General features: G+C 39.8%; 1 protein-coding gene and 1 long non-coding RNA gene across 3 annotated transcripts in view; one reads left to right on the plus strand and one right to left on the minus strand.

Moving 5' to 3' along the window:
• LOC109561865 (uncharacterized) overlaps positions 1 to 5,904 on the plus strand; it is a 103,689-nt gene extending 97,785 nt beyond the window's left edge. For both annotated transcript variants that reach the window (XR_002181096.2, XR_011567597.1), the window contains exon 5: positions 104 to 5,904. This is a non-coding gene — a long non-coding RNA (uncharacterized lncRNA). The remainder of the gene's footprint in view (positions 1 to 103) is intronic.
• A 14,875-nt stretch (positions 5,905 to 20,779) lies between these two features.
• On the minus strand, positions 20,780 to 22,172 carry FTMT (ferritin mitochondrial). The gene has a single exon (XM_019963611.2). It carries the CDS (start codon positions 22,095 to 22,097, stop codon positions 21,369 to 21,371), a length of 729 nt encoding a protein of 242 aa, XP_019819170.2. The 5' UTR covers positions 22,098 to 22,172; the 3' UTR covers positions 20,780 to 21,368.
• Positions 22,173 to 25,320: the final 3,148 nt, after the last annotated feature.

Consider the following 25,320-nt stretch of genomic DNA (forward strand, 5'->3'; position numbering starts at 1 on the left):
TAACTGCATTTTTAGTTCAATAAGTTAATAGTCACATATGTTGCTACAAACAACGCTTTATCAAATTTCCAAAATAGCCAATTGGCATTTTTGCTTTTTAAAGGATTGCACAACAGCAATAAGAGAGACCAAGGGCTTTTCTCTGGTTCCATCACCAAGACATCTGATCACCTTTGTAACTAAACTATTTGAACTGTCTGCAGTTTGTTGAACCTTGACCCTACATTAACTGAAGCAGCTTCAAATCCATTACAGGAAAGGTAAGTCACCTTTGTAAGTCAAAGATTATAATTAATTATTTTCATTATAGACTAATGATCTGTGGAAATTTAAGGCTTTCCAAGAGTTGAATGTACTGTTTTCTGTACTGTGGTGCAGGAGGGAAATTACAAATTGTTTTAAAACTTCAGCCATTTAGAGGAAATCAATTCAGACTCCATCAAAGTAGCATTTTGGACCAGATATTCTGTGGCCATTAGTGCAGAACAGCATTATTTCTTTTACAAATATTGTGAATGATGGATATGCTCTGGCTTATTTTCAAGTTTGAAGAGAGGTCAAATTAAATAGTATTCATTTATAATAATTCTGATAAACTTTCATTTTTTGCCATATCCCACTTGACACAATTCAATCACTGTGGTAAATGCTTTACACACTTTAAAGTAACACTCTTCAGAACCCTTTCAAGAAAATGAGAAAACAGAGAGAAAGCTCTATAATTTACCCAAAGCAACACAACTGGTAAGTAAAGAGGTCAGATTTCAAACTCAGACCTGAATTTTAAATCCCTTCACCATTAAGCAGGTGTAATTGCTTTCCCCAAGTCACATGGCTGATGTGTTAGCCAAGATGGTTTGTATAAGTTTTTTTTAGACCCTGCCCAAAAAAACCTTATGGAAAGGAAAAAAGAAAATATGTTGGGAGAGTGTAGGGGTGATCAATGTCATTTTTTAAAGTGCTAAACAAACCAGCTGTCAGGGTCAGAGCTTGAAAACAAGAATAAATTGGACCCATTACTCTTTTCACTTCCTATATTATGGTGGACAAAGAAATTTGGGGCTTCCCTGGTGGCTCAGTGGTAAAGAATCTGCCTGATGATGCAGGAGACATGGATTCAACCCCTAGGTCAGGAGATCCCCTAGAGAAGGAAATGGCAACCTTCTCCAGTATTCTTGCCTGGAGATCCCCATGGACAGAGGAGCCTGGAGGGCTATAGTCCAGGGGATCACAAAAGAGTCAGACATGACTTAGTGACAAGAAAGAAATTTTACACATATTGTTTTGTGAAAGTGTTTTATACCTTTGCAAATACTGTCTGGTTAAGCTGCCATTATTCCTTTTGTCAGCTGTGATAACTAAGACAAAATAAGTGAATTGATTTGTCCAAGGTGGTTGGCTGTTCCAGAAATAGTGCCCAGCCCTCCAGACACTATGCTCTGATAATCTATTTCTCTTTCATAAAGTCCTATTGAATCAATATTCCTATAAGTATTAAAGACTTTTTGATTTTAGTGAGGCTAATGTAAATGTTAATACATTTTAAGGAGAAAACCAATTTGATATTTGAGATTCTTAAGTGAAAAGCAAAGGAGGAAAGGAAAGATATACCCATTTGAATGCAGAGTTCCAAAGAAAGCAAGGAGAGATAAGAAAGCCTTCCTTGGCGATCCATGCAAAGAAATAGAGGAAAACAATAGAATGGGAAAGACTAGAGATCTCTTCCAGAAAATTAGAGATACCAAGGGAACATTTCACCCAAAGATGGGTTCAATAAAGGACAGAAATGGTAGGGACCTAACAGAAGCAGACGATATTAAGAAGAAGTGGCAAGAATACACAGAAGAACTGTACAAAAAAGGTCTTTACGAACCAGATAATCATGATGGTGTGATCACTCACCTAGAGCCAGACATCCTGGAATGTGAAGTCAAATGGGCCTTAGAAAGCGTCACTATGAACAAAGCTAGTGGAAGTGATGGCATTCCAGTGAAACTACTTCAAATCCTGAAAGATGATGGTGTGAAAGTGCTACACTCAATATCCTAGCAAATTTGGAAAACTCAGCAGTGGCCACAGGACTGGAAAAGGTCAGTTTTCATTCCAATCCCAAAGAAAGGCAATGCCAAAGAATGCTCAAACTACTGCACAATTGCATTCATCTCACACGCTAGTAAAGTAATGATTAAAATTCTCCAATCCAGGCTTCAGTAATATGTGAACCATGAACTTCCAGATAGTCAAGCTAGTTTTAGAAAAGGCAGAGGAACCAAAGATCAAATTGCCAACATCCGCTGGATCATGGAAAAAGCAAGAGAGTTCCAGAAAAACATCTATTTCTACTTTATTGACTATGCCAAAGCCTTTGACTGTGTGGATCACAATAAACTGTGGAAAATTCTGAAGCAGATGGGAATACCAGACCACCTGACCTGTCTCTTGAGAAACCTGTACGCAGGTCAGGAAGCAACAGTTAGAAGTGGACATGGAACAGCAGACTGGTTCCAAATAGGAAAAGGAGTACATCAAGGCTGTATATTGTCACCCTGCTTATTTAACTTCTATGCAGAGTACATCATGAGAAATGCTGGGCTGGAGGAAGCAAGAGCTGGAATCAAGATTGCCGGGAGAAATATCAATAACCTCAGATATGCAGATGACACCACCCTTATGGCAGAAAGTGAAGAAGAACTAAAGAGCCTCTTGATGAAAGTGAAAGAGGAGAGTGAAAAAGTTGGCTTAAAGCTCAACATTCAGAAAACGAAGATCATGGCATCAAGTCCCATCACTTCATGGCAAATAGATGGGGAAACAGTGGAAAGAGTGGCTGACTTTATTTTTCTGGGCTCCAGAATCACTGCAGATGGTGATTGTAGCCATGAAATTAAAAGACGCTTACTCTTTGGAAGGAAAGTCATGACCAACCTAGACAGCATATTAAAAAGCAGAGACATTACTTTGTGAACAAAGGTCCATCTAGTCAAGGCTATGGTTCTTCCAGTGGTCATGTATGGATGTGAGAGTTGGACTGTGAAGAAAGCTGAGCACCGAAGAATGATGCTTTTGAACTGTGGTGTTGGAGAAGACTCTTGAGAGTCCCTTGGACTGCAAGGAGATCCAACCAGTCCATCCCAAAGGAGACCAGTCCTGGGTGTTCCTTGAAATGACTGATGTTGAAGCTGAAACTCCAATACTTTGGCCACCTGATGCGAAGAGCTGACTCATTTGAAAAGACCCTGATGTTGGGAAAGATTGAGGGCAGGAGGAGCAGGGGATGACAGAGGATGAGATGGTTGGATGGCATCACTGACTCTATGGACATGGGTTTGGGTGAACTCTGGTAATTGATGATGGACAAGGAGGCCTGGCATGTTGCGGTTCACGGGGTTGCAAAGAGTCAGACACGACTGAGTGACTGAACTGAACTGAACTGAGTATACCTCATATGGAAACTCTTCCTGGTGGCTCAGACAGTACAGAATCTGCCAGCAATGCTTGAGACCAGGGTTTGATCCCTGGGTTGAGAAGATCCCCTGGAGAAGGGAATGGCAACCCACTCCAGTATCTTTGCCTGGACAATTCCATGGACAGAGGAACATGACTGAGTCACTTTCACTTTCACTATACCTCAGACATCTTTATCAATATTGACCATATGAAACCCAGAAGTGTTTGGCACTAAATTATAATTATATAAAAATAACCTTCACTAATACAGATTTCATTAATTCTCTGAAAATTTTTTTTCGTTAAAATGCCTTGATAACATATAGCTATTTTGAAATATAGCATTTGGTTTGTAGTTGATATACACAGGGAAAAAGGCTTTTTTGGTAAAAATTATTCAATATTCTTTTCCTAGTATTCAAACATGCTAATAAACATGTTTATTTTGTGCAAACATGGTAATAAAATAAAGATAAAGCTATGGATTTATTTCTGTGATACTTAGAAATTTTTTTACCTTTTGCTTTGTAAGTGATTTCAGATAGACAGGTTTCCAAATTAGATGCCTTATCCACAAGATGGTGTCCTAACATTAACAACCAATAGGTTGTGCTTACAAAAAGTATTGACTTTACTAGATGAAATGTTTTTCAAGTTGAAAATGTCAAGTGCCATGCATAAAAATAATTACTTCTCAGCCTGTGGTTTTGCGCAAAATATACTTGGGAAAATGTATTGTTCAACTCAATTTGATTAACTCTCATCATAGATTTGTATTTATTTATGATAATGCTATACTGGAATAGTTAGTTCATTAACTTCTAATTTATCTAAAACAATGAGGAAAACTGTTTTCCTTGCAAATCACAACAAATTTTCAAATGGTACAATAGTTGAATTTTGTGTAATGTACATTCTTTTTTTAAATGTCATGAGAAGTTCACTTAAGAACTTAATAGTTTTATCTTGTATTTTTAAATTTCCATAATGATTTGCTTTTGAAATCATGGAGGGTAACATTTAGTTAACCTTGCACCTGAATGCATTTAAAATTTGAATATGATAAGTTGTATATTGTTTTTTGCTTTTAAAAACTAACATTTATTTCCAGGATCCTGAGAAATCTCTGGTTCTAATACTTCTTACTGGTTATCACTGAATTTTGAACACATATAGATACTTTATAATACCAATTTCTGGGGAAAAGAGGTTGAATACATTATACTACATTTAAGAGAGTCTGAGTAAAAAAAGAAATTGTTTCAGATAATATTAAATAGATTGATAGCCTCTAATTCTGTTTTAATACTAATTTAAAATAAATCTGGACTTGCCCTACATTGAAAACAGTACTTTTGCTTTTAAAAAGGTATTTTCACATGGGAAAATAATCTTAAAAGATGGGAGATGTGTATATGTGTAACTGATTTATGCTGTACACCTGAAACTAATACAATATTGTAAATCAACTGCACTCCAATAAAAATAAAAAAATAAAAAGATAGTTTCCATGTTTTGTTAGCTGTTAAAAACTTGTTAAAGAGTGTTTTGGGGACCTTTCTATATTTTCACCCTGAAAAAGAAGTTTCATACAAAATCACTTGGCTATAGTAGAGGGCAAGAAAGAAGCATGTAAAATTGAAATATATAGAATCACTTCATAAGTTCTCTTCTGCATTAGTGTTAATTTTATACAGTTTTGAAAATAAATCTGCAATATATATTTGAAAAAAGTATATACATACTGAACCTAGTGCCACCTTTAGAAATCTATCCTACAGAAATAGAATTGCATATGATATGATATGTACAATAATATCCACTCCAGCACTGTTCATGGAAACCAAAATAAAAGTACTGTAAGACTGTGGGTCCCCATCCAAAGATGAGTGATTGAATATATTATTATATGTCTATACCATGGAATGGGCTTTCCTGGTGGCTTGGTGGTAAAGAATCTTCCTGGATGCAGGAGGATTTGGTTTGACCCTGAACTAAAGAGCCTCTTGATGAAAGTGAAAGAGGAGAGTCAAAAAGTTGGTGTCAAGCTCAACATTCAGAAAACTAAGATCATGGCATCCAGTCCCATCACTTCGTGGCAAATAGATGGGGAAACAGTGGAAAAAGTGGCTGACTTTATTTTTCTGGGCTGCAAAATCACCGCAGATGGTGATTGCAGCCATGAAATTAAAACACGCTTACTCCTTGGAAGGAAAGTTATGACCAACTTAGACAGCATATTAAAAAGCAGAGACATTACTTTATCAACAAAGGTCCGTATAATCAAGGGTATGGTTTTTCCAGTGGTCATGTATGGATGTGAGAATTGGACTATAAAGAAAGCTGATCACCGAAGATTGATGCTTTTGAACTATGGTGTTGGAGAAGACACTTGAGAGTCCCTTGGACTGCAAGGTGATCCAAACAGTCCATTCTGAAGGAGATCATTGGAAGGGCTGATATTGAAGCTGAAACTTCAATACTTTGGTCACCTGATGTGAAGAGCTGACTCACTGGAAAAGACCCTGGTGCTGGGAAAGATTGAGTCAGGCAGGAGGAGCAGGGGACAACAGAGGATGAGATGGTTGGGTGGCATCACTGACTCAATGGACATGGGTTTGGGTGGACTCTGGCAGTTGGTGATGGACTGGGAGGCCTGGCGTGCTGCTGTTCATGGGGTCACAGAGAGTCGGACATGACTGAGTGACTGAACTGAACTGATGGGTTGGGAAGATCCCTTGGAGAAGGAAATGGCAATCCAGTCTAGTATTCTTGCCTGGAAAATCCCATGGACAGAGGAGCCTGGTGAGCTACAATCCATGGGATCACAAAAGAATCAGACTTTATTTAGTGGCTAAACAACAACAATACCTTAGAATATTATTTACCTGCTAAAAGAATGTACTAAAGCTTTGGAGCAATACAAATTGCCTAGAGGAAATCTAAACCTATATAAATATTAATACCTATATATATTAATAGGTATAATAGTGCTTTTGAATGGGGAAATTAAGGAATTTATAATAAGATCTCATTTTAAAAAGCAAAAATCATATATTTATAATATATTATATATGTATATTTATTTGCCCATATGAGACAGTCATGGAAGAAAGCATGGAAGAATTCATATTAGCTTATTTACATAACCTCCTTCTTGAGGGTTCTTATTGGTTCCCCAGAAAGCAGACTCTGAGATAGAAATTGGAGTGCAGGAAGTTTATGTAGGAGTGGTCTCAGAGTCAACCATTGAAGGGAAATGAAGGATAGTATAGTAGATTAAGCTGAGGCAAAGACTGGGCTAGGCTGCAATCACAAGAGCAGGTCAGTTGAGACCTCTGGAGCTGGGATATTCCTGCATAGTCATTTCCAACTGGACCAAGGAAGTCTTTTTGCTCTACATTCTCTATTTGCCTTCCCCCACCTAACCCTACATGTTGGCTAACCCTCCATGTTTGGATGTGGACTGTCACCAAAAAGGAGGTGTGATATAACTGTAGCTCTGCTGAAGGTGATCCTTAAAAAGCAGGCTTGAGCTGTGAGCATCAACCATCAACATTCCCAACCACTGAAGCGGTAAGTGCTTTAGTCCTGAAAGGGCTAGGGAAATTTAGTCCTGAAAGGGCTAGGGAAATTTAGTTGGCACACCAGAACATTCTCTAAAGAATAGGGTGAAGAATAATGTGATTGATCGGAGGAGAAAGGAAGAGGTAACCATACAAGAAAACAGAAAAATAATTTTAATAAAAGCATTTAAACAAGTGGTAAATGGGCATTAATATTGCAATGTGTGGGGGTAGCAAAGCTATGAAAAATTCATATTTTACCTGGAAAAAACCTTCCAAAACCTTCCTTGACCCAATTTTCTGGGTCATTCTTGCTTTTCAATGTACTGTATTTTCTTTGACAACACCCAAGAAATACAGTGCTCAGTAAAGAAGAACTGAGAAATAAGCTTAAAGATTTTATTTTTAGAAGGAATAAATGTCTGATGAAGGAAATTACATCATTCTGTACACTTACTGCAGTATTTTGGCTATGGTAACTGTATTCTTACTAAGATGCTGTATTTGGAGAAAAAAATGTCTTGGGAGAAGAGATAAACATGCTGATAATCTACTGTGCCTTAATATATATTATAGTAAGCCTCTGAACTACTTTTGCTAGACTTTATATACAGCTTTGTAGTTTTCATTTATTGAATAGCTATCATATGCCAGGCAGTTTATTAGGCCCTGGGGGACTAGAAACTACAGACTTAGTGGTTCAGAGCCTTGTAGGAAAGACAAATGCATCAAGGTAATCACAGAGTGATAAACGCCATGGTACAGACAGTTAGAGTGTTATGGGAGCTCAAATGGCTACCCAAACCAGAAGTTTGCAGCCTGAGGGTGTCAAAGCTTTTAGGAAGAGGATACTTCTGAATTGTGGGGTGGATATTTTGAAAACTGAATAATAAAGAAAATCCAAATAGGAAAAGGAGTACATCAAGGCTGTGTATTGTCACCCTGCTTATTTAACTTCTATGCAGAGTACATCATGAGAAACGCTGGGCTGGATGAAGCACAAACTGGAATCAATATTGCCGGGAGAAATATCATTAACCTCAGATATGCAGATGACACCACGCTTATGGCACAAAATAAAGAGGAACTAAAAAGCCTCCTGATGAAAGTGAAAGAGGAGAGTGAAAAAGTTGGCTTAAAGCTCAAAATTCAGAAAACTAAGATCATGTCATCTGGTCCCATCACTTTATGGGAAATAGATGGGGAAACAGTGGAAACAGTGTCAAACTTTAATTTTCTGGGCTCCAAAATCACTGCAGATGGTGATTGCAGCCATGAAATTAAAAGACGCTTACTCCTTGGAAGGAAAGTTATGACCAACCTAGATAGCATATTCAAAAGCAGGGATATTACTTTGCCAACAATGGTCCATCTAGTCAAGGCTATGGTTTTTCCAGTGGTCATGTATGGATGTGAGAATTGGACTGTGAAGAAAGCTGAGCTCCAAAGAATTGATGCTTTTGAACTGTGGTGTTGGAGAAGACTCTTGAGAGTCGCTTGGACTGCAAGGAGATCCAACCAGTCCATCCTAAAGGAGACCAGTCCTGGGTGTTCATTGGAAGGACTGATGCTGAGGCTGAAACTCCAGTACTTTGGCCACCTTATGCCATTTGAAAAGACCCTGATGCTGGGAGGGATTGGGAGCAGGAGGAGAAGGGGACGACAGAGGATGAGATGGCTGGATGGCATCACCAACTCGATGCACATGAGTTTGGGTGAACTCTGGGAATTGGTGATGGACAGGGAGGCCTGGCATGCTGCAAAGAGTTGGACACGACTGAGTGACTGAACTGAACTGAAGGATAAAAAGGCCTCCAAAATCATGCAGATGGTTACTGCAGCCATGAAATCAAAAGATGCTTGCTCCTTGGAAGAAAAGCTATGACAAAGCTAGACAGTATACTAAAAAGCAGAGACATTACTTTGCTACCAAAAGTCTATATAGTCAAAGCTATGGTTTTTCCAGTAGTTGTGTATTGATGTGAGAGTTGAACTATAAAGAAGGCTGAACGCTGAAGAATTGATGCTTTTGGACTATGTTGTTGCAGAAGACTTGAGAGTCCCTTGGACTGTATGGAAATCAAACCAGTTAATCCTAAAGGAAATCAGTCCTGAATATTCATTGGCAGGACTGATGCTGAAGCTGAATCTCCAATGCTTTACCACCTAATGGGGAGAGCCAATTCATTGGATAAGACTCTATGCTGGGAAAGGTGGAAGGTAGGAGAAGGGAATGACAGAGGATGAGATGGTTGGATGGTATCACCAACTCAATGAACATGAATTTGAGCAAGCTCCAGGTGATGGTGATGGCCAAGAAAGCTTGGGGTGATGAAGTCCATGGGATCTCAAAGAGTCTTACACAACTGAGTGACTGAACAACAGGGAGCTGTAAATAGTCTAGTATATTGTAGTCAAGACTGTACGTTGTTTTGACTGGCATGAGGGCATAAGTCTTAGGAGACCATGTTGGAGAAAGAACCATTAGGAGGAGCGGGAACAAGATTATAGTCAGGATCCTGATACAGGGCACAAATAAGATAATTCAGAGAGAGTATAATAAAGCAGCTATTTGTAAAGAAGTGGTGGGGGAGTAGGGCAGGGATTGGACATTTCCACCCCAGGTCTAATACAGCCAGAGATAGAGTGGCTTATTAGAGCCTAGAGACAGAATGGCTAAGTAGAGGGAGCTGCCTTCCTCACAGGAGGCATTGAGTCTGTGGAGGGATGCTGCAGAGCTGCAGTGACATTGAAAGGAGGGAGCTGGGAGAACAAATACCTTGATGGGACTGCAGGGAAACTGTTGTTATGTCCTTGCACGTTAGAATGGAGAGAGGGAGAGAAGAGAGAAAGCTGTTCTGGAAGGGGCAAAGAGAAGATCTCCTCCCAGCATAAGTGACACTTGTAGAATTGAAGATTAAGTAGGAGGTGAGTTGATGGAAAAGGGAAGGAGGCAAACAGAGCAATATGGCAAGAGGCTGTGGCATGAGTGTGCCTGGTGAATCTAGAGATGAAAATAATGCCAGTGTAGCTGGGGTGGAGAGAGCAAGGAGGTGGGATGTGAAGTTATGAAGGCAGACTAGACAGGGCCAGTCATGCCACATTAAATACTTTGGCCTTTTTCCCAAGAGCAATGCAACATCACAAAGGAGTCTGCTCCTGAATATTAGACAGTGGTATGGGGAATAAGTTAACTTTATGTGAAGGTTCTTTATAAATCACACAGTACAATGTTAATAGTACTTAGTGTTATTAAACTTTAAGAACACTGTCTCTATTTCTAGTTTTCTTGAATTCACAATAAATTGGTTCCTATTTTACTATCTATAATAATTCAAAGATACTTATTAAATGAATGAAATGCCTGACAAAAATCAGAAAAAGTGTTTTTAGAATGACACTCTTAACAGAAAATTGGTTTTCTGCTTTGGTGGATATACAGATAATTCTTATTTTTCAGGGCAGTGCAGGGCTATAAAAATGATCTTGCAAGTTGAAACCATCCAAAGTGATCTTAATAATCACTGGGAAAATTATGATCATTATATAACCTTTAAATATTTTTTGGCAAAACATGAAATACTCCCTTACTGTTGGTTATAAATGTAAAGGGAAATGAAAAAAATGGTAAAGCCAATATTTATTTAATACTTAAATTTAAAGTATTTTATTTCTTTGAAAAAAGAGACACAAATGGCCTACACAATGAAAAAGTCTTACTAGCACTGCTTTCCCAACTACCGGGTTTTTTTCTTCATTGAGGGCAAATGACATCCTTCCAGAGGTAGTCTTTGCATATGTAAGCAAACATACTCACAAATACACTGACAAAATTTTCTCCCTTTAAAAAACCCCCATTCTAAGCAGCTAATATTTATTGAGCATTTGCCATATACCAGAAAATGTGCTGACCTTTCTATTCTTTTCGAGAAGAAAATGGCAACCCACTCCAGTATTCTTGCCTGGAGAATCCCACGGACAGAGGAGTTTGGCACTGAGCTACAGTCCATGGGGTTGCAAAGAGTTGGACACGACTGAGCAACTTTCACTTCACTTTATATTCTTTATTTCATTTAGTCTCCCAGTAAACGTTGCAATAGGCTGTCATGGCAGAGGGAAATCCGTCTCTGAAAATTTAACGTCTTTTCCCAAGATCATGCGTTTGGTATGTGGTAGAGCAGTTATTCTCATACAAGTATTTTGAATTCTCGAGTGCAGGCTATTAATAACCAGACTACACTATCTAGGATCTGTGTGTAGGTCACGCAATAGTATTTTATTAGTCCGACAGTCCTTTTATGGTAGGGGAAATTCTTTTTTACTAATTCAGTCTATGAAAACATGGTGCTCAGGGGGTTTGAGAGAGACTAAGGTTTGTCCAAAAGCATTAGATATCTCTCTCAGGAGATTGTTTGGCCACCATCTGCACTGGGAAATTGGCCAGGCCGCTTGGAAGGAGTCCACTCCTGAGTGCGTGTCTATGTTCTGTTCTCTGAAAACTGTCAGGCAGTCCCTCCTTGCTGGGCATTCTCACCCAGCCCGGGAGAGCCCCTGCACTCGCACGTACACACAGGCATCGTTTTGCTCATTCCAAAGCAAATATACCCAACAAAGTGTCTTAAACCTACATGATAGAAATATGGAGCTTAGGAAAACTAATACATGCCAAAGTCTGTGCAACTGAGTGCCCTTGGCAGATTATGTTTAATAGTCTGTTGTAAGCAGAGATACCACCCTGGTCAGCTCTGATGAGCAGTTGTGTGTGTTTTCTAGCTGTCTGCTTCCTGAGTGTGTCTCTTGGAGCACTCTTGAAGTGTCTCATGCTCCCTTTTCTCCACCATGGACACCTCACCTTTGTTTGTGACAGTGGTGATGCTGAGTGTTTTCTCCAATGTCTTTCATTTGAGAGTGGAAAGTTTGGAGGTGAAGTTCAACTTTTAAAAAAAGTCAGGTGAACTGTATTGGCTTCAGAAACTCTGGGTCAAATTTCAGAAAGAAATGTATACACTCTGTCCTGAGATATTTTGTCATGCAGACTAAGTGCTTCCCCAAGGAAGTTTTCAAAGGAACTGTGCAAAACCTGATTAACAATTGCAGGTGAAGGACGATGACTTACAATAGATGCTAATGTTCAGGGGAATATGCTATATTTTCCCGCCAATCTGAAGGCCTTGGACCTTGGCATCATTGGGTGTTTGTGTTCAAGAGTAAAACAATGTCTCAGGATATTTAAGTGTTTGGAGTCATTTCTTTCTTATACTAGGTTTTTGTTTAGAAATCTAGTTTCCACTTGGTTCAGCTCCAGGCACATACTCTTTGACTTGTAGCTTTTTATAAATACTAGACAAAGAGCAAAGATTATATCCCATCTGTAAAATGATTTATATTTACTATTTTGTAATAATATCTGGTAAATGAAACTGTTACGGGAAGCACACTGACTGAAACTGCCCACCCTAGCCAGGCACCATAGTAACCATTTGCATTAGTTGTTTTATGACAGGAGGTCCTGGTAAGGAACACAGAACTAATAACCCACCACCAACCACAAGAGTTCAGAAAAGGTCAAAAAGACACCGCATGTGCGACCACCTCCCAGAATCCTTCTTGGCATCCATCTTGGCTGAACAAGGCCTGCACCAGTGGAAGGACTTTGAGTCAGAATGATTGGCTAAAGACAACCCGGAAATTAATCCCATAAATTAATCACCATAAAACCTGAGACTGCTAGCAGAGCAGTTCTCCTGGTTTCCCTTTCCCTACTGCTCTCCATCTGGGTGCCCTTTCCCAGTAAAATCGCTTGATTTGTCAGCATGTGTCTCCTTGGACAATTCATTTCTGAGTGTTAGACAAGAGCCCAGTTTCAGCCTCTGGAAGGGGTGCCCCTTCCTGCAACAAAGCTAATTAAAATATTTCTAGGTAGAGGTTGCTATATCTCAGTAGATGATCTAATTTGCTACTTTTGCTCCTGCGTGGCCTTGGCTTGCAGTCGGGATTTTAGTTCTGGGCCAGAGGTTGAAGTCAGGCAGTGAGAATGTGGAATCCTAGCCTCTAGAACACCAGAGACCAGTGACAAGGCCCTTGCCCGTCAGCTGTGTAGAAATGAATTTTCACATAGAGATGGGATGTAAAGAAGCAAGTAAAGTACTTATTAAAAGGAAAAAGGGTACATGTGGATAGATAACACAGGTGGGCTCAGAGAGAGTTCTGCCCTTGTGGTAGTTTGAATTACTTTTGTGGGGCGTTTTTCTGTGTTTCTTTCTGCCAATCATCTTGCTTTGCCTGGTTTTGAGTTTGTATTTGGTATATCTCCGGGTCCTCCCACATGCGTTGATGGATCTTTTAGACAGGATGGATTCTAGCAAAGAGGCCTATGAGCTGGTTGACATCACTACTCTGGGGTGGTACCCCCTCCCTTTTTGAATTCCAAGAAGCCTTCCTGTGCGTGTGTAGGTGGGAAGGTCTCCTTGACTTCAAGAATGAGAAGTGTGGTCTTTCGTCTGGTCAGGGCTTAGCCCCTTCTCTTCTTCATCTTGAAGTATCTGTCCACAGGGCACAAACTCCAGCTTCTCAGCCTGAGACCCATCTATCTCCTGCCTCACTTTATTTGGAAGATTGAGTTCAGCCAGGGTGAAGTGACTTTCACTTCATCTTAAAGTTTATTTTCTTAAAGTTTAATTTCTTCCTCTTTTATTCATTCTGTTTTTGGAGGACATGTCTTTCCAGGTCATACCTAGGTTTTCTTTTAATCTTGTGCTCCATTCTCCACTAGAACCTGACTCTATCACTTGCTTCTCAAATCTTTTCTTTTTACTAGCTTTTCTTGTCCTGAAAGCACTCATAGCCATTCTGTACCCTCTAGTAGCTTCAATTACTTAAAAAAGAAAAACTTTTCAAATAAGAATTTTATATTCTCTACCTGTTTACCCCCATGAATATGGCTTTCTACCTCCACCACTCCTAAAGCCACTATTCTGAAATAACAAATGAGTTACTGATTTGCCAACTCTGATGCCCCTTTTTTAAATTGAAGAATTAATGATTTACAATAAAAAAAATCCTAATAGTTACCAGTGAGGGGAGGGGAGGAAGGAAGGGCATGATAGGGATATGGGCTTTAGAGACACAATCTGCTTTGTGAAAAACAAACAAACAAACAACAGGCCAGGGATGTATTTTACAGCACAGGGAAATGTAGCCACTTTTTTGTAATAATTTTAAATAGAATATAATTTGATGCCTTTCAACCCACAACCTAATTAAGCTCTATAGCATTTGATGGAAACTCTCTCTACTACCATGGCTTCCAAGAAAAGTGTTTTGTTTTTTTTTTTTGGTTTTGATATTTTTATGTTCTTTTTCTGTATCCTGTCAAGGTTTCTTCATCTAATATCCCCTAAATATAGAGCTGCTTTAATTTTCCAAGTGTCTCTGTCTGGACCCACCTCTGCTGTCTTTCTTTTTATTAATATATCCTCTCTTCTTTGTCACTTCAGCCTTTTCAATTTTACTTATGATCTCTATGTGGATAACTTTCAGGTAACCAGTGTTACAGAAAATAATGCAGGGGGATAAAAAGACAGGAGTTTGTACTAAAGGGGCAAGATGAAAATTGTTAGCATTGGTAAGATTCAGGATTTTGCTGAATGTCTAGTAGAAGGTATGAGAGAAAGCGAGCGGTCAAGAATGACAAGACCCTAGAAACTGGTAGAATGGAATTTTATTTTACTATTAAGCAAAAGATTTTAACTAGGTTGTGAAGGATGGAGAAATCAAGTGTATGTTTTTGATGTCTATGTTTCGTAGACATTTCATATTCAATATCAGACCACCTTAACTGCCTCTTGAGAAATCTGTATGCAGGTTAAGAAGCAACAGTTAGAACCAGACATGGAACAGTGGATTGGTTCCAAATTGAGAAAGTAGTACATCAAGGCTGTATATTGTCATCTTGCTTATTTAACTTCTATGCAGAGTACAGCCTGTGGAACCAGGGCTGGATAAAGCAAAAGCTGGAATCAAGATTGCCAGGAGAAATAGCAATAACCTCAGATATGCAGATGACACCACCCTTATGGCAGAAAGTGAAGAGGAACTAAAGAGCCTCTTGATGAAAGTGAAAGAGAAGAGTGAAAAAGCTGCCTTAAAACTCAACATTCAAAAAACTAAGATTATGACATCCAATCCTATCACTTCATGGCAAATAGATGGAAAAACAATGGAAACTGTGACAGACTTTATTTTCTTGGGCTCCAAAATACTGCAGATGGTGACTGCAGCCATGAAATTAAAAGATGCTTGCTCCTTGGAAGAAAAGCTATGACAAACCTAGATAGCAGAGACATCACTTTGCCAACAAAGGTCCATCTAGTCAATGTTATGGTTTTTCCAATAGTCATGTTTGGAAATGAGAGTTGGACCATAAAGAAAGCTGAGTGCAGAAGAATTGATGCTTTTGAGCTGTAGTGTTGGAGAAAACTCTTGAGAGTCCCCTGGATTGCCAGGAGATCAAATGAGCCAATCCTAAGGGAAATCAGTCCTGAATATTCATTGGAAGGACTGATGCTGAAGCTTAAGCTCCAATACTTTGACCACCTAATGCAAAGAGCTGATTCATTAGAAAAGACCTTGTTGCTGGAAACGATTGAGGGCATGAGGAGAAGGGGACAACAGAGGATGAGATGGTTGGATGGCATTACAGACTCAATGGACATGAGTTTGAGCAAGCTCCAGGAGATGGTGAATGACAGGGAAGCCTGGCATGCTGCAGTTCATAGGCCTGCAAAGAGTCAGACATGACTGAGCGACTAAGCAACAACAATGAAACATCTAAGGGGAAATATCAATAAATATTTACATACATAATTTATTTTTTTAATTGGAGCTTAATTGCTTTACAATGTTATGTTGGCTTCTACCATACAACAGTGCAAATCAGCCATAATTATACATATATCTGCTCCCTCCTGAACCTCCCTCTCACCCCTCTGCTGCTGCTAAGTCACTTCAGTCATGTCCGACTCTGTGCGACCCCATAGATGGCAGCCCACCAGGCTTCCCTGTCCCTGGGATTCTCCAGGCAAGAACATTGGAGTGGGTTGCCATTTCCTTCTCCAATGCATGAAAAGTGAAAGTGAAGTTGCTCAGTCGTGTCCGACTCTTCGTGACCCCATGTACTGCAGCCTACCAGGCTCCTCCATCCATGGGATTTTCCAGGCAAGAGTACTGGAGTGGGGTGCCATTCACCCCTCTAGGTTATCACAAAGCACTAGGTTGAACTCTATATTATATAGCAACTTCTCACCAGCTGTTTTATTCATGGTAGTGTGTATATGCTGATGCTACTTTCTCCATTCATCCCACTCTTTCCTTCCCTCACTATGTCCAAAAGTCCATTCTGTATCTCCATTCCTTTCCTTCAAACAGGTGCATCAACACCATTTTTTCTAGATCCCATATATATGCGCTAATATACTGTATTTATTTTTCTCTTTCTGACTTACTTTACCCTGCATAACAAACTCTATGTTCATCAATTTCACAGCTGCTGCTGCTGCTAAGTTGCTTCAGTCATGTCCGACTCTGTGCGACCCCATAGATGGCAGCCCACCAGGCTCCCCCGTCCCTGGGATTCTCCAGGCAAGAACACGGGAGTGGGTTGCCATTTCCTTCTCCAATGCATGAAAGTGAAAAGTGAAAGTGAAGTCGCTGAGTCGTGTCAGACCCTCAGCTACCCCATGGACTGCAGCCTTCCAGGCTCCTCCGTCCATGGGGTTTTCCAAGCAAGAGTACTGGAGTGGGGTACCATTGCCTTCTCCGTTCCATGTCCTAGCTACTGTTAAAAAAATGGGTGTAAAACTTAGACAGACACTTCTCCAAGAAGGATATACAGATGGCCATAGAGCACATGAAAAGCTACTCAACATCACTAGTTATTAGAGAAATGTGAGTCAAGGCTACAGTGAGGTATCACCTCACACTAGTCAGAATGGCCAATATAAAAAAATCTACAAGCAATAAATCCCAGGGAGGATATGGAGAAAAGGGAGCCCTCTTGCACTGTTGTGGAAATGTGGATTGGTACAGCCACTGTGGAGAACAATATGTAAATTTCTTTAAAAACTAGGAATAAAACTACAGTATGACCCAGAAATCCCACTAATGGGCATCTACTCTGAGAAAACCATAATTGAAAAGCACACATGTACTCCAATGTTCATTACTGATGATCTTGACAACAAAACAAAACAAAACAAAACAAGGTTGGTGTGGTGAACAGTGAACACAGCCTTACTTGGGAGGTACCAAAGAGAACAGAAAAATTGGACCCAGGAAGCAGGAACAACTTTTTCAACTTTCATTGTAAAAGAGAAAGTGGTAACTTAGTGTTTGCAAAAAGGAATGTAGATCCAAAGGTGAAATTTTTTATTAGGAAAAATAACACTATTTTTGTTTCTTATGGGAACCAACCAATAGAAAATGAAAGAATAATTGTAGGTGTGACGTCCTTTTGTCCTTGAGTGTGTGGGAGGGTTGGGACTCAGGGCAAAGCAGGAGATTGGTTTTAGAAAGCAAAATATATGCTTCAACCTTTGTAGCAGAATAAAGTGCTTTATATGTGAACACCGGGGCAAATATGTAATCAATTCAATGAGGAGAATATGTGAAGTTCTTCTGTGATTACTTCTGAATTTTCAGTGAAATAAGAGGCTTATCAAATGACATTGTGGAAGGAGAGGAGACTGAGAGATTTGAGATGAGAATGTATAATAATTTTCTAGGATAATGGCTATTGAATGTTTTTGACAGAAACATAGAATAAGAAATATCACTATCCAAGATGTAAATACATGAAAACACGCACACACTAAGAATTTCAGGATACAATATCCTTACTTCACTTACTTTCACTTCAATTCTATTTTATTAACAAAAGGTGGATAGCAACTCACTAATCTTATGACACATCTATAGGCTGCAATATGCAGTTTGAAATACACTCATCTAGAGGAACTGAAGAGGACATTTTCTGCAGAAATGTAATAGCACTCCTGTGAGGCAAGATAAACCAACTTAAGTATAGACTGTATAGTGAGATTGATCCACATAATCAAAAGCAAATCATCATGGACTCTCCAACCTCAATTATTCCTCTTGTTGTGATTCCTGCTTTTTTTCAACTTGTCTATTCTGTGGTTTGAACTCTACACATTTTCTTCCTATACCCCACTTCTGAATTCTCTTCATTAAAGCATCTGCAAAATTAAAAAGATTCTATCTCTAAACTCTCTCCAGCATGTCTTTGTTTCTATATTCTTTGGTTTCAACATGGTTCAGCCCTTTTTGCTTTATTTTATAGTTTTACTTTTCTATCATTATGATAATTGGTGCCCATGATAAGAAATTTATTTTAAAAAGACAAGTAGCTAAAGAAAATAAATATCAAACACAACATCACTAAGAGATTTTCCAGTTACATTTGTTGGTATATATATTTCCATTTTTATATGCATATATTTTATATAATTTCCCCTGGAAGTCTATACATATGCAATTATATAATATAACCCTACCTTGCAATATGCTTATTTTTAAGATAACACATTGTGAATTTCTGTCCACCTCATTATGTGTTTGACAAAATTGTATTTAATAGCTGCAGAACATTTCCAAGTATGTGGTTTTAAATTGTTTTGTTGAGTTTGTGCAGTCATGTGTGTGTAGCTCTCAAATCTGGTACTGAAGGGTGCACAATTTGCCAAAGACCCAAGCTGTTGTGCTCTAAAATCGATCCATCCCTTAGTTTGTTGCAAGGCTGCACTTCCTATGGCCATGACTCTTTGCAAGCCTATGGACTAACCCACCAAGACTTTTCTGTCTATGGGAGTCTTCAGGCAAGAATACTGGAGTGGGTTGCCATTTCCTCCACCATGGGATCTTCCCAACCCAGAGATTGGACCTGTGTCTCCTGCGTCTCCTGCATAAGCAGGCAGATTCTTTACCACTGAGCCACCTGGGAAGCCCCTCTTACAGATCACTCCTAGTCAATAACTGAATGCCAGAAGTGTACATAAGCAGGCCCATTTCTCGGATGCTTGATATTCTTCTGATGAGCAATTTTAGCTGGAGGTCTCCCAGACAGGTCTCTCTCTACTCTATTCAATTGTAGAATTTCCTGGAGAACTATGTACAACTTCTCTTTCTTCCTTCTCTCAGGATCAGACTCACACAGAGTCTGAAGTCTCTCTCTGCTTCTCCCAGCTCTTTTCCCATTTCCTTTCAACATCCTTTATTTTTTCCCTAATACAGTTCTTCCCTGCACTTAATCCCATCTTGGCATCTGTTTCTCAGAGGACCCAAACTAACACCAACATTGAGGTTGTTTTCAGATTTTTATTCTCTACAACTAAACTTCTGATTGTTCAACATTTAGCACAGCATTCTTCTGTTGGGATCCCTTTGAAGCACTGCCATTGCTCCCTAAACTGAACCTAACCTTTCCTTCTCACCTCCGTAGTTGGGCTTTAGCCCATCTTTCCAAACACCACCCAGCACTCTTAGTCTAGCCAAAGGTCTACTGACCAAAATACATTAAGTCCCCTACATACGAATGAGTTCCATTCCAAGGGCAAGTTTGTAAGCCCAATTTGTTAGTAAGTCCAACAAGGTTAGCCTAGTAATCCAACTAACACAATTGCATATAGTACTGTACTGTAATGGTTTATACTGCTTTTCACATAAATAATACACAAAAGACAAAAACTACGATGTTTCTAATCTTACAGTTTAGTACCTTGAAAAGTACAGTAGGGCAGTATAACATCTGGCATACAGGGGCTGGCTGGTATTGAGCAAAAAGGCCAAGAAGAGATACTGGCTGGAGGATGGAGACAAGGTGGGAGAAAACAGAGTTGAAGGATCCATTTGCAATAGAAGATGGAGGACGAACTGCAATTTCACTCATGCCTGGTGCTGCTGGCACAGGTTCTGGTTTCTTGCTGGATTCAATTCTACTTAAAAAGATACTGTACTACTATACTCTATGTAGTGTGTGTGTGTGTGCGCGCATGTGAGCTAGTAACTCAGTCCGACTATTTGTGACCCTATGGACTGTAGCCCGCCAGGCTCCTCTGTTCATTAAATTCTCCAGGCAAGAATACTGGAGTGGGTTGTCATTTCCTTCTCCAGGGAATCTCCCTGACCCAGGGATCAAACCCTGGTCTCCCGCATTGCAGGCAGATTCTTTACCATCTGAGTCACCAGGGAAGACACTCTATACAGTGCTATACAGTAAAGTACACAAAAGCACAACCACTTGCAGAGGATGCACACATGTGACAAAGTACGCCAAACACATGAACTAACTTAACATGATTGGACATGTGAATGCATGCTTGCATCTTTGAACGCTCGAAACTTAAAGGTTCGTATGTAGGGGACATACTGTATTCTACTCACTTTATCGCCCCTTCTCCCACCTCCCCAAGAAAACATCTGCCCAGCTGATGCTTCTTTTACTCTGGATCCCTTCTTGACTTTTCCATCCTAATGTTCTTTCAGCTTCACTTTAAAGGCCACAGGAATGTGTTTTCTGCAATGTATTCACTCTTTTTGGTATGTTAAAAGGGAGGCTGTATAGTCTATTATCAGATACATAGGTATGGTTATATTATCATTGCTACCATGAAAAGCTAGCTGAGATTGGGTTTGTTTGGGAAACACTGAGCTAAATGAAAAATAAACCAATAATTTTTTTGGTTTGGATTTTGTTTTTAATTTCAAGATTTACCAGAGCCCTGAAAGTGTTAGCACACATTGTGTCTTTCCAAATCCAGCATTTATACTTTTTTAGCTTTTCTTGAATTTGGTTGATCACAAAATCCTTCAAAAACAGATTGCACTTTTAGAAAAGGGTAAAACTTGTTACAGAACTTTGCTCGGATTATTTTTGCAGTACTACATATCCTTCATCTTGCTACAGTTATTTGCATCTTTATCTTACACATGTTTCCACTTTAGCCTTTAACATAAAGTCTTGAAAATAACAGGCATTTGTTGAGTTGAAATTCATCGATATTTATTGCAGGGTCATGGTCTGGAATAATATTTGGTAACTGTAAAAATTTAGTTTGCATCTATTTCAGTAGCTTTTTTGCAGTCTTTTTTATACCATCTCATTCTGGGCTGGGAAAATCATCTTGATGCTGGGCAAACAGCCATTGTTAACATGGAGCTAAATACATTTTCTCTACAAATCACTTTATTGAGACATTATAAGAGAAGAATATAAAAAGAAAGGAGGAAACAGCTGCCTCTGGGTTCTGGCACACCTTGTTTGTGAAGGCAGCCTTTGGGTTAGTTGTGATTGTTTTCATTTCCAAGGGTATGCTTGTCAAAAAGGTACTCTGCCAGACCAGACTCGGGGGCCCCCATCTTAACCAAGTTATTCACGTGGTCACCTAGTTCTTTGATAGACTTCACCTGCTCATTCAGATAGTGGGTTTCTAGGAAATCGCACAAATGGGGGTCACCTTTGTCTGAAGCCAGAGTGTGCAATTCCAGCAACGACTGGTTCACATTCTTTTCCAAGAGCAGAGCACACTCCATTGCATTCAGCCCACTCTTCCAGTCGTTCTGGTCCGGTTTCTTGATGTCCTGCAAGCAGATCAGTCCTCCCCGCTGGTTCTGCAGCCTCATCAGCTTCTCCGCGTGCTCGGTCTCCTCCCGGGACAGTCGAAGGAAATATCTGGCAAAGTTGTGCAAGGCCACGTCATCTCGGGAGAAGTAATAGGCCATGGACAAGTACACGTAGGAGGCATACAGCTCCAGGTTGATCTGGCGATTAATGGCGGCCTCGGAGTCCGGGTGGAAGTTCTGGCGCACCCGGGAGGGGGCGCCGGCGCCATCCGCCGGCCCCCGGGAAGAGGCGGCTGCGGCCAGCAGGCGGATAGGGGCAGCGGGCGGGTAATCCGAGGACAGCCTGGGGACCCAGCGCGGCAGCAAAGCGAAGCCGTGGCGCGCACTGCGCAGGAACACCAACGATGTGCTGATGTGCTTGGGCAGGAACAAGAAACAGGGTAGCATGGCCTCCCCTATTTAGAAGTAGGGAAACTGAGGCCAGGCCGGCTCAGCGCGCAGTCAAGCGCCGCCCGGGCACCAGATCTGAATCAGAACGCAGCCTTAGGCGACAGCGACTGCGTCACACGCCCCTTTGCTTCCATACTCACCGAATTCCAGGCGGAGGGCTGCTGCGGGGCGGGCGCGCGTCATTCGCGGTGGGGAAAAGGCTGATAACAGTTATAAACATTGCCCCCATCGTCGACGCGAGGTTTCTGGTCTTGGGCGTTTCTAATTTACTATTTCATCTAAGTTTAAAATGCTGTCGAAAAAGTAGATGCTGTGACTTGAGTCAAACCTTACTTGGCCTCCCTCTCTGACCTTTTTCTGTCCAAGGACCAAGAGATGGGGGAGACAAGGCAGTGAAATAGGATAAAACAAAAATCAACACTGATTCATCTGAGAGTAAATAAAGGTCCACATCCAAAGAGGATGTTTATAAATTGACTTTCTGGTTATTTTTACAAATTTAAATATGGAAATAGTTGCCAGTATTGCAGTAGGTGTATACTGGTGCGTGCATGCTAAGTAGCTTCAGTTGTTTCCGACTCTTTGCCACCCCGTGGACTGTAGCCCACCAGGCTTTTCTGTCCATGGAATTTTCCAGGCAAGAATACTGGAGTGGGTTGCTGTGCCTTTCTCCAGGGGATGCCTCCGACTCAGGGATGGAACACGGGTCTCCTGTGGCTCTTGCAGTGCAGGCAGATTCTTTACTGCTGAGCCACCAGGGAAAGTGTATACTGGTATTTCATTGTATTTTTAGTTTGCACTTCCATAATAATTAGTGATGTTTAGTATATTTTCACATATTTCTTGCCAGCCATATGTCTTTGATGAAGTGTATGTTCAAATCTTTTTCTCATTTATATATTGGGTCATTTTTTATTCTTCAGTTCAGTTCAGTTCAGTCGCTCAGTCATGTCTGGACTATTTGTGACCCCATGAATCACAGCACGCCAGGCCTCCCTGTCCATCACCAACTCCCGGAATTTACCCAAACTCATGTCCATCGAGTCGGTGATGCCATCCAGCCATCTCATCCTCTGTCGTCCCCTTCTCCTCCTGCTCCCAATCCCTCCCAGTATCAGGGTCTTTTCCAGTGAGTCAATTCTTCGCATGAGGTGGCCAAAGTATTGGAGTTTTGGCTTCAACATCAGTCCCTCCAATGAACACCCAGGACTGATCTCCTTTAGGATGGACTGGTTGGATCTCCTTGCAGTCCAAGGGACTCTCAAGAGTCTTCTCCAACACCACAGTTCAAAAGCATCAATTCTTTGGTGCTCAGCTTTCCTCACAGTCCAACTCTCACATCCATACATGACCACTGGAAAACCCATAGCCTTGACCAGAAGGACCTTTGTTGGCAAAGTAATGTCTCTGCTTTTCGATATGCCATCTAGGTTGGTCGTAACTTTCCTTCTAAGGAGTAAGCGTCTTTTAATTTCATGGCTGCAGTCACCATCTGCAGTGATTTTGGAGCCTCCCAAAATGAAGTCTGATGCTGTTTCCACTGTTTCCCCATCTATTTGCCATGAAGTGATGGGGCCAGATGCCATGATCTTAGTTTTCTGAATGTTGAGCTTTAAGCCAACTTTTTCACTCTCCACTTTCACTTTCAACAGGCTTTTTAGTTCCTCTTCACTTTCTGCCATAAGGGTGGTGTCATGGTTGTTTAATTTCTTATGGTTAATATCTGAATCTTTGATAGTAGTACTGCTTCTGTTCAGGTCTTGTTTATATTATCTATATATTACTTTCCTATATTTCTGTGTGCAAGTCAAATTTCCTGTCTAGGTCAGTTTCCTCAGTTGTAAATTTAGGATCCCCCTTGCCTCCAGTGAGTGGTTGAAAATACTAAATAAGAGAATGTATACAGAGGACTTATCAGAGTGCTTGACATGGAATAAGCACTAGAAATATTGTTTCATAGTTTTTATTGGATAATTTCTAAGTGGTTATTCATAATCAATATATTATTGAGCAAGTGATGATGGTTATTATTGCATTTGGTAAGACTTACACAACTTATAAAGAATGCTGACATGTATTATATAGTTGCTATCATGTATGGGTAGTGAGGTAGAAATTCTTTTATTATATGAACATATCAAGCTTGTAGCTTTGGAGTAAGCTCCCTAGTCTCAAATGAGCTTCTTAAAGTGTACCATAAATAAAGATGCATGCCTCAAATCTAAGCTTCCCTGATAGCTCAGTTGGTAAAGAATCTACCTGCAATGCAGGAGACCTCAAATCTAGTGATACTCAAACTCTGTAGTAGAATGTGATTGATATTCACTGAGCAATTTCTCACTGATTTTTGCTTCTCCAAACCCATTTCTGCTTTTATTTTCCTCAAACTTTTTCTACTCCTAAAATGTAGTTCCCTAAAGAGAGGTTATGAAAATGATTCTTTAGAGTGGTATTAAATGCCAACTGCTCCTACTAGTGTTTTAGGAGAAATGATGCTCTTCATATAAATGCTTATCCCCAAGGTAATAAAAAGCACAGATATAAAACAAATGAAATACATGAGATGTAATGAAAAATAACGCCATAAAATAAAATGCACATTTAAATATCACATGTTAACTTGTCAAAAATGTTTCTTTTTCTCATTACAAAATTTGTCATATATTTTGCTAGACTTCTAAAACGCAAAGATCTGGTAGGTGTTATTTTTATCTTATGGACATTTTAAAAAGTCTTATGGACATTTTGATTTCTAGTATTCACAGTAAAATTAATGTTGTTATACTAAAAATATGAAACTAGATCATCACCCACCCCTCTTCACAAATCATTTCTTCCTCAGTTTCAATGGCTTCTTTTATTCTTTGAACACCTCCTTAAGCTTTCATGCTTCTCTAGGATTCCCTCTGCTTCTTTACCTTCCTCTCTTCCTTTTTTTCACTGTCTCATGAAATCTATCTCATCTTTTAATTTCCCATCAAATATATTCCCTACTCTTGTAAGTCTTACATAACCTCATGTAGAATTCATGACTACTTTTTGTTGTTGTTGGCAAAAATTTGTTTATCTTGAGAGCTTATCATATATTGTATCATAATTATAATCATTATCATAGTTATAATTCCTTGTGTAAAGTGTATGTATGTGTCCTTAAGGGCAGAACCATCATCTTAGTCATTTTAGAATCCTCAGGCCTAGCATAAAGCTTGACTATTTTTAA

Source organism: Bos indicus, chromosome 7 (assembly GCF_029378745.1).
Source record: "Bos indicus isolate NIAB-ARS_2022 breed Sahiwal x Tharparkar chromosome 7, NIAB-ARS_B.indTharparkar_mat_pri_1.0, whole genome shotgun sequence".
NCBI classification, from domain to species: Eukaryota; Metazoa; Chordata; class Mammalia; order Artiodactyla; family Bovidae; genus Bos; species Bos indicus.

Excerpts from the sequence above, each read along its gene's own strand:
- FTMT (XM_019963611.2), bottom strand. The coding sequence starts at position 22,097 with ATGCTACCCTGTTTCTTGTTCCTGCCCAAGCACATCAGCACATCGTTG.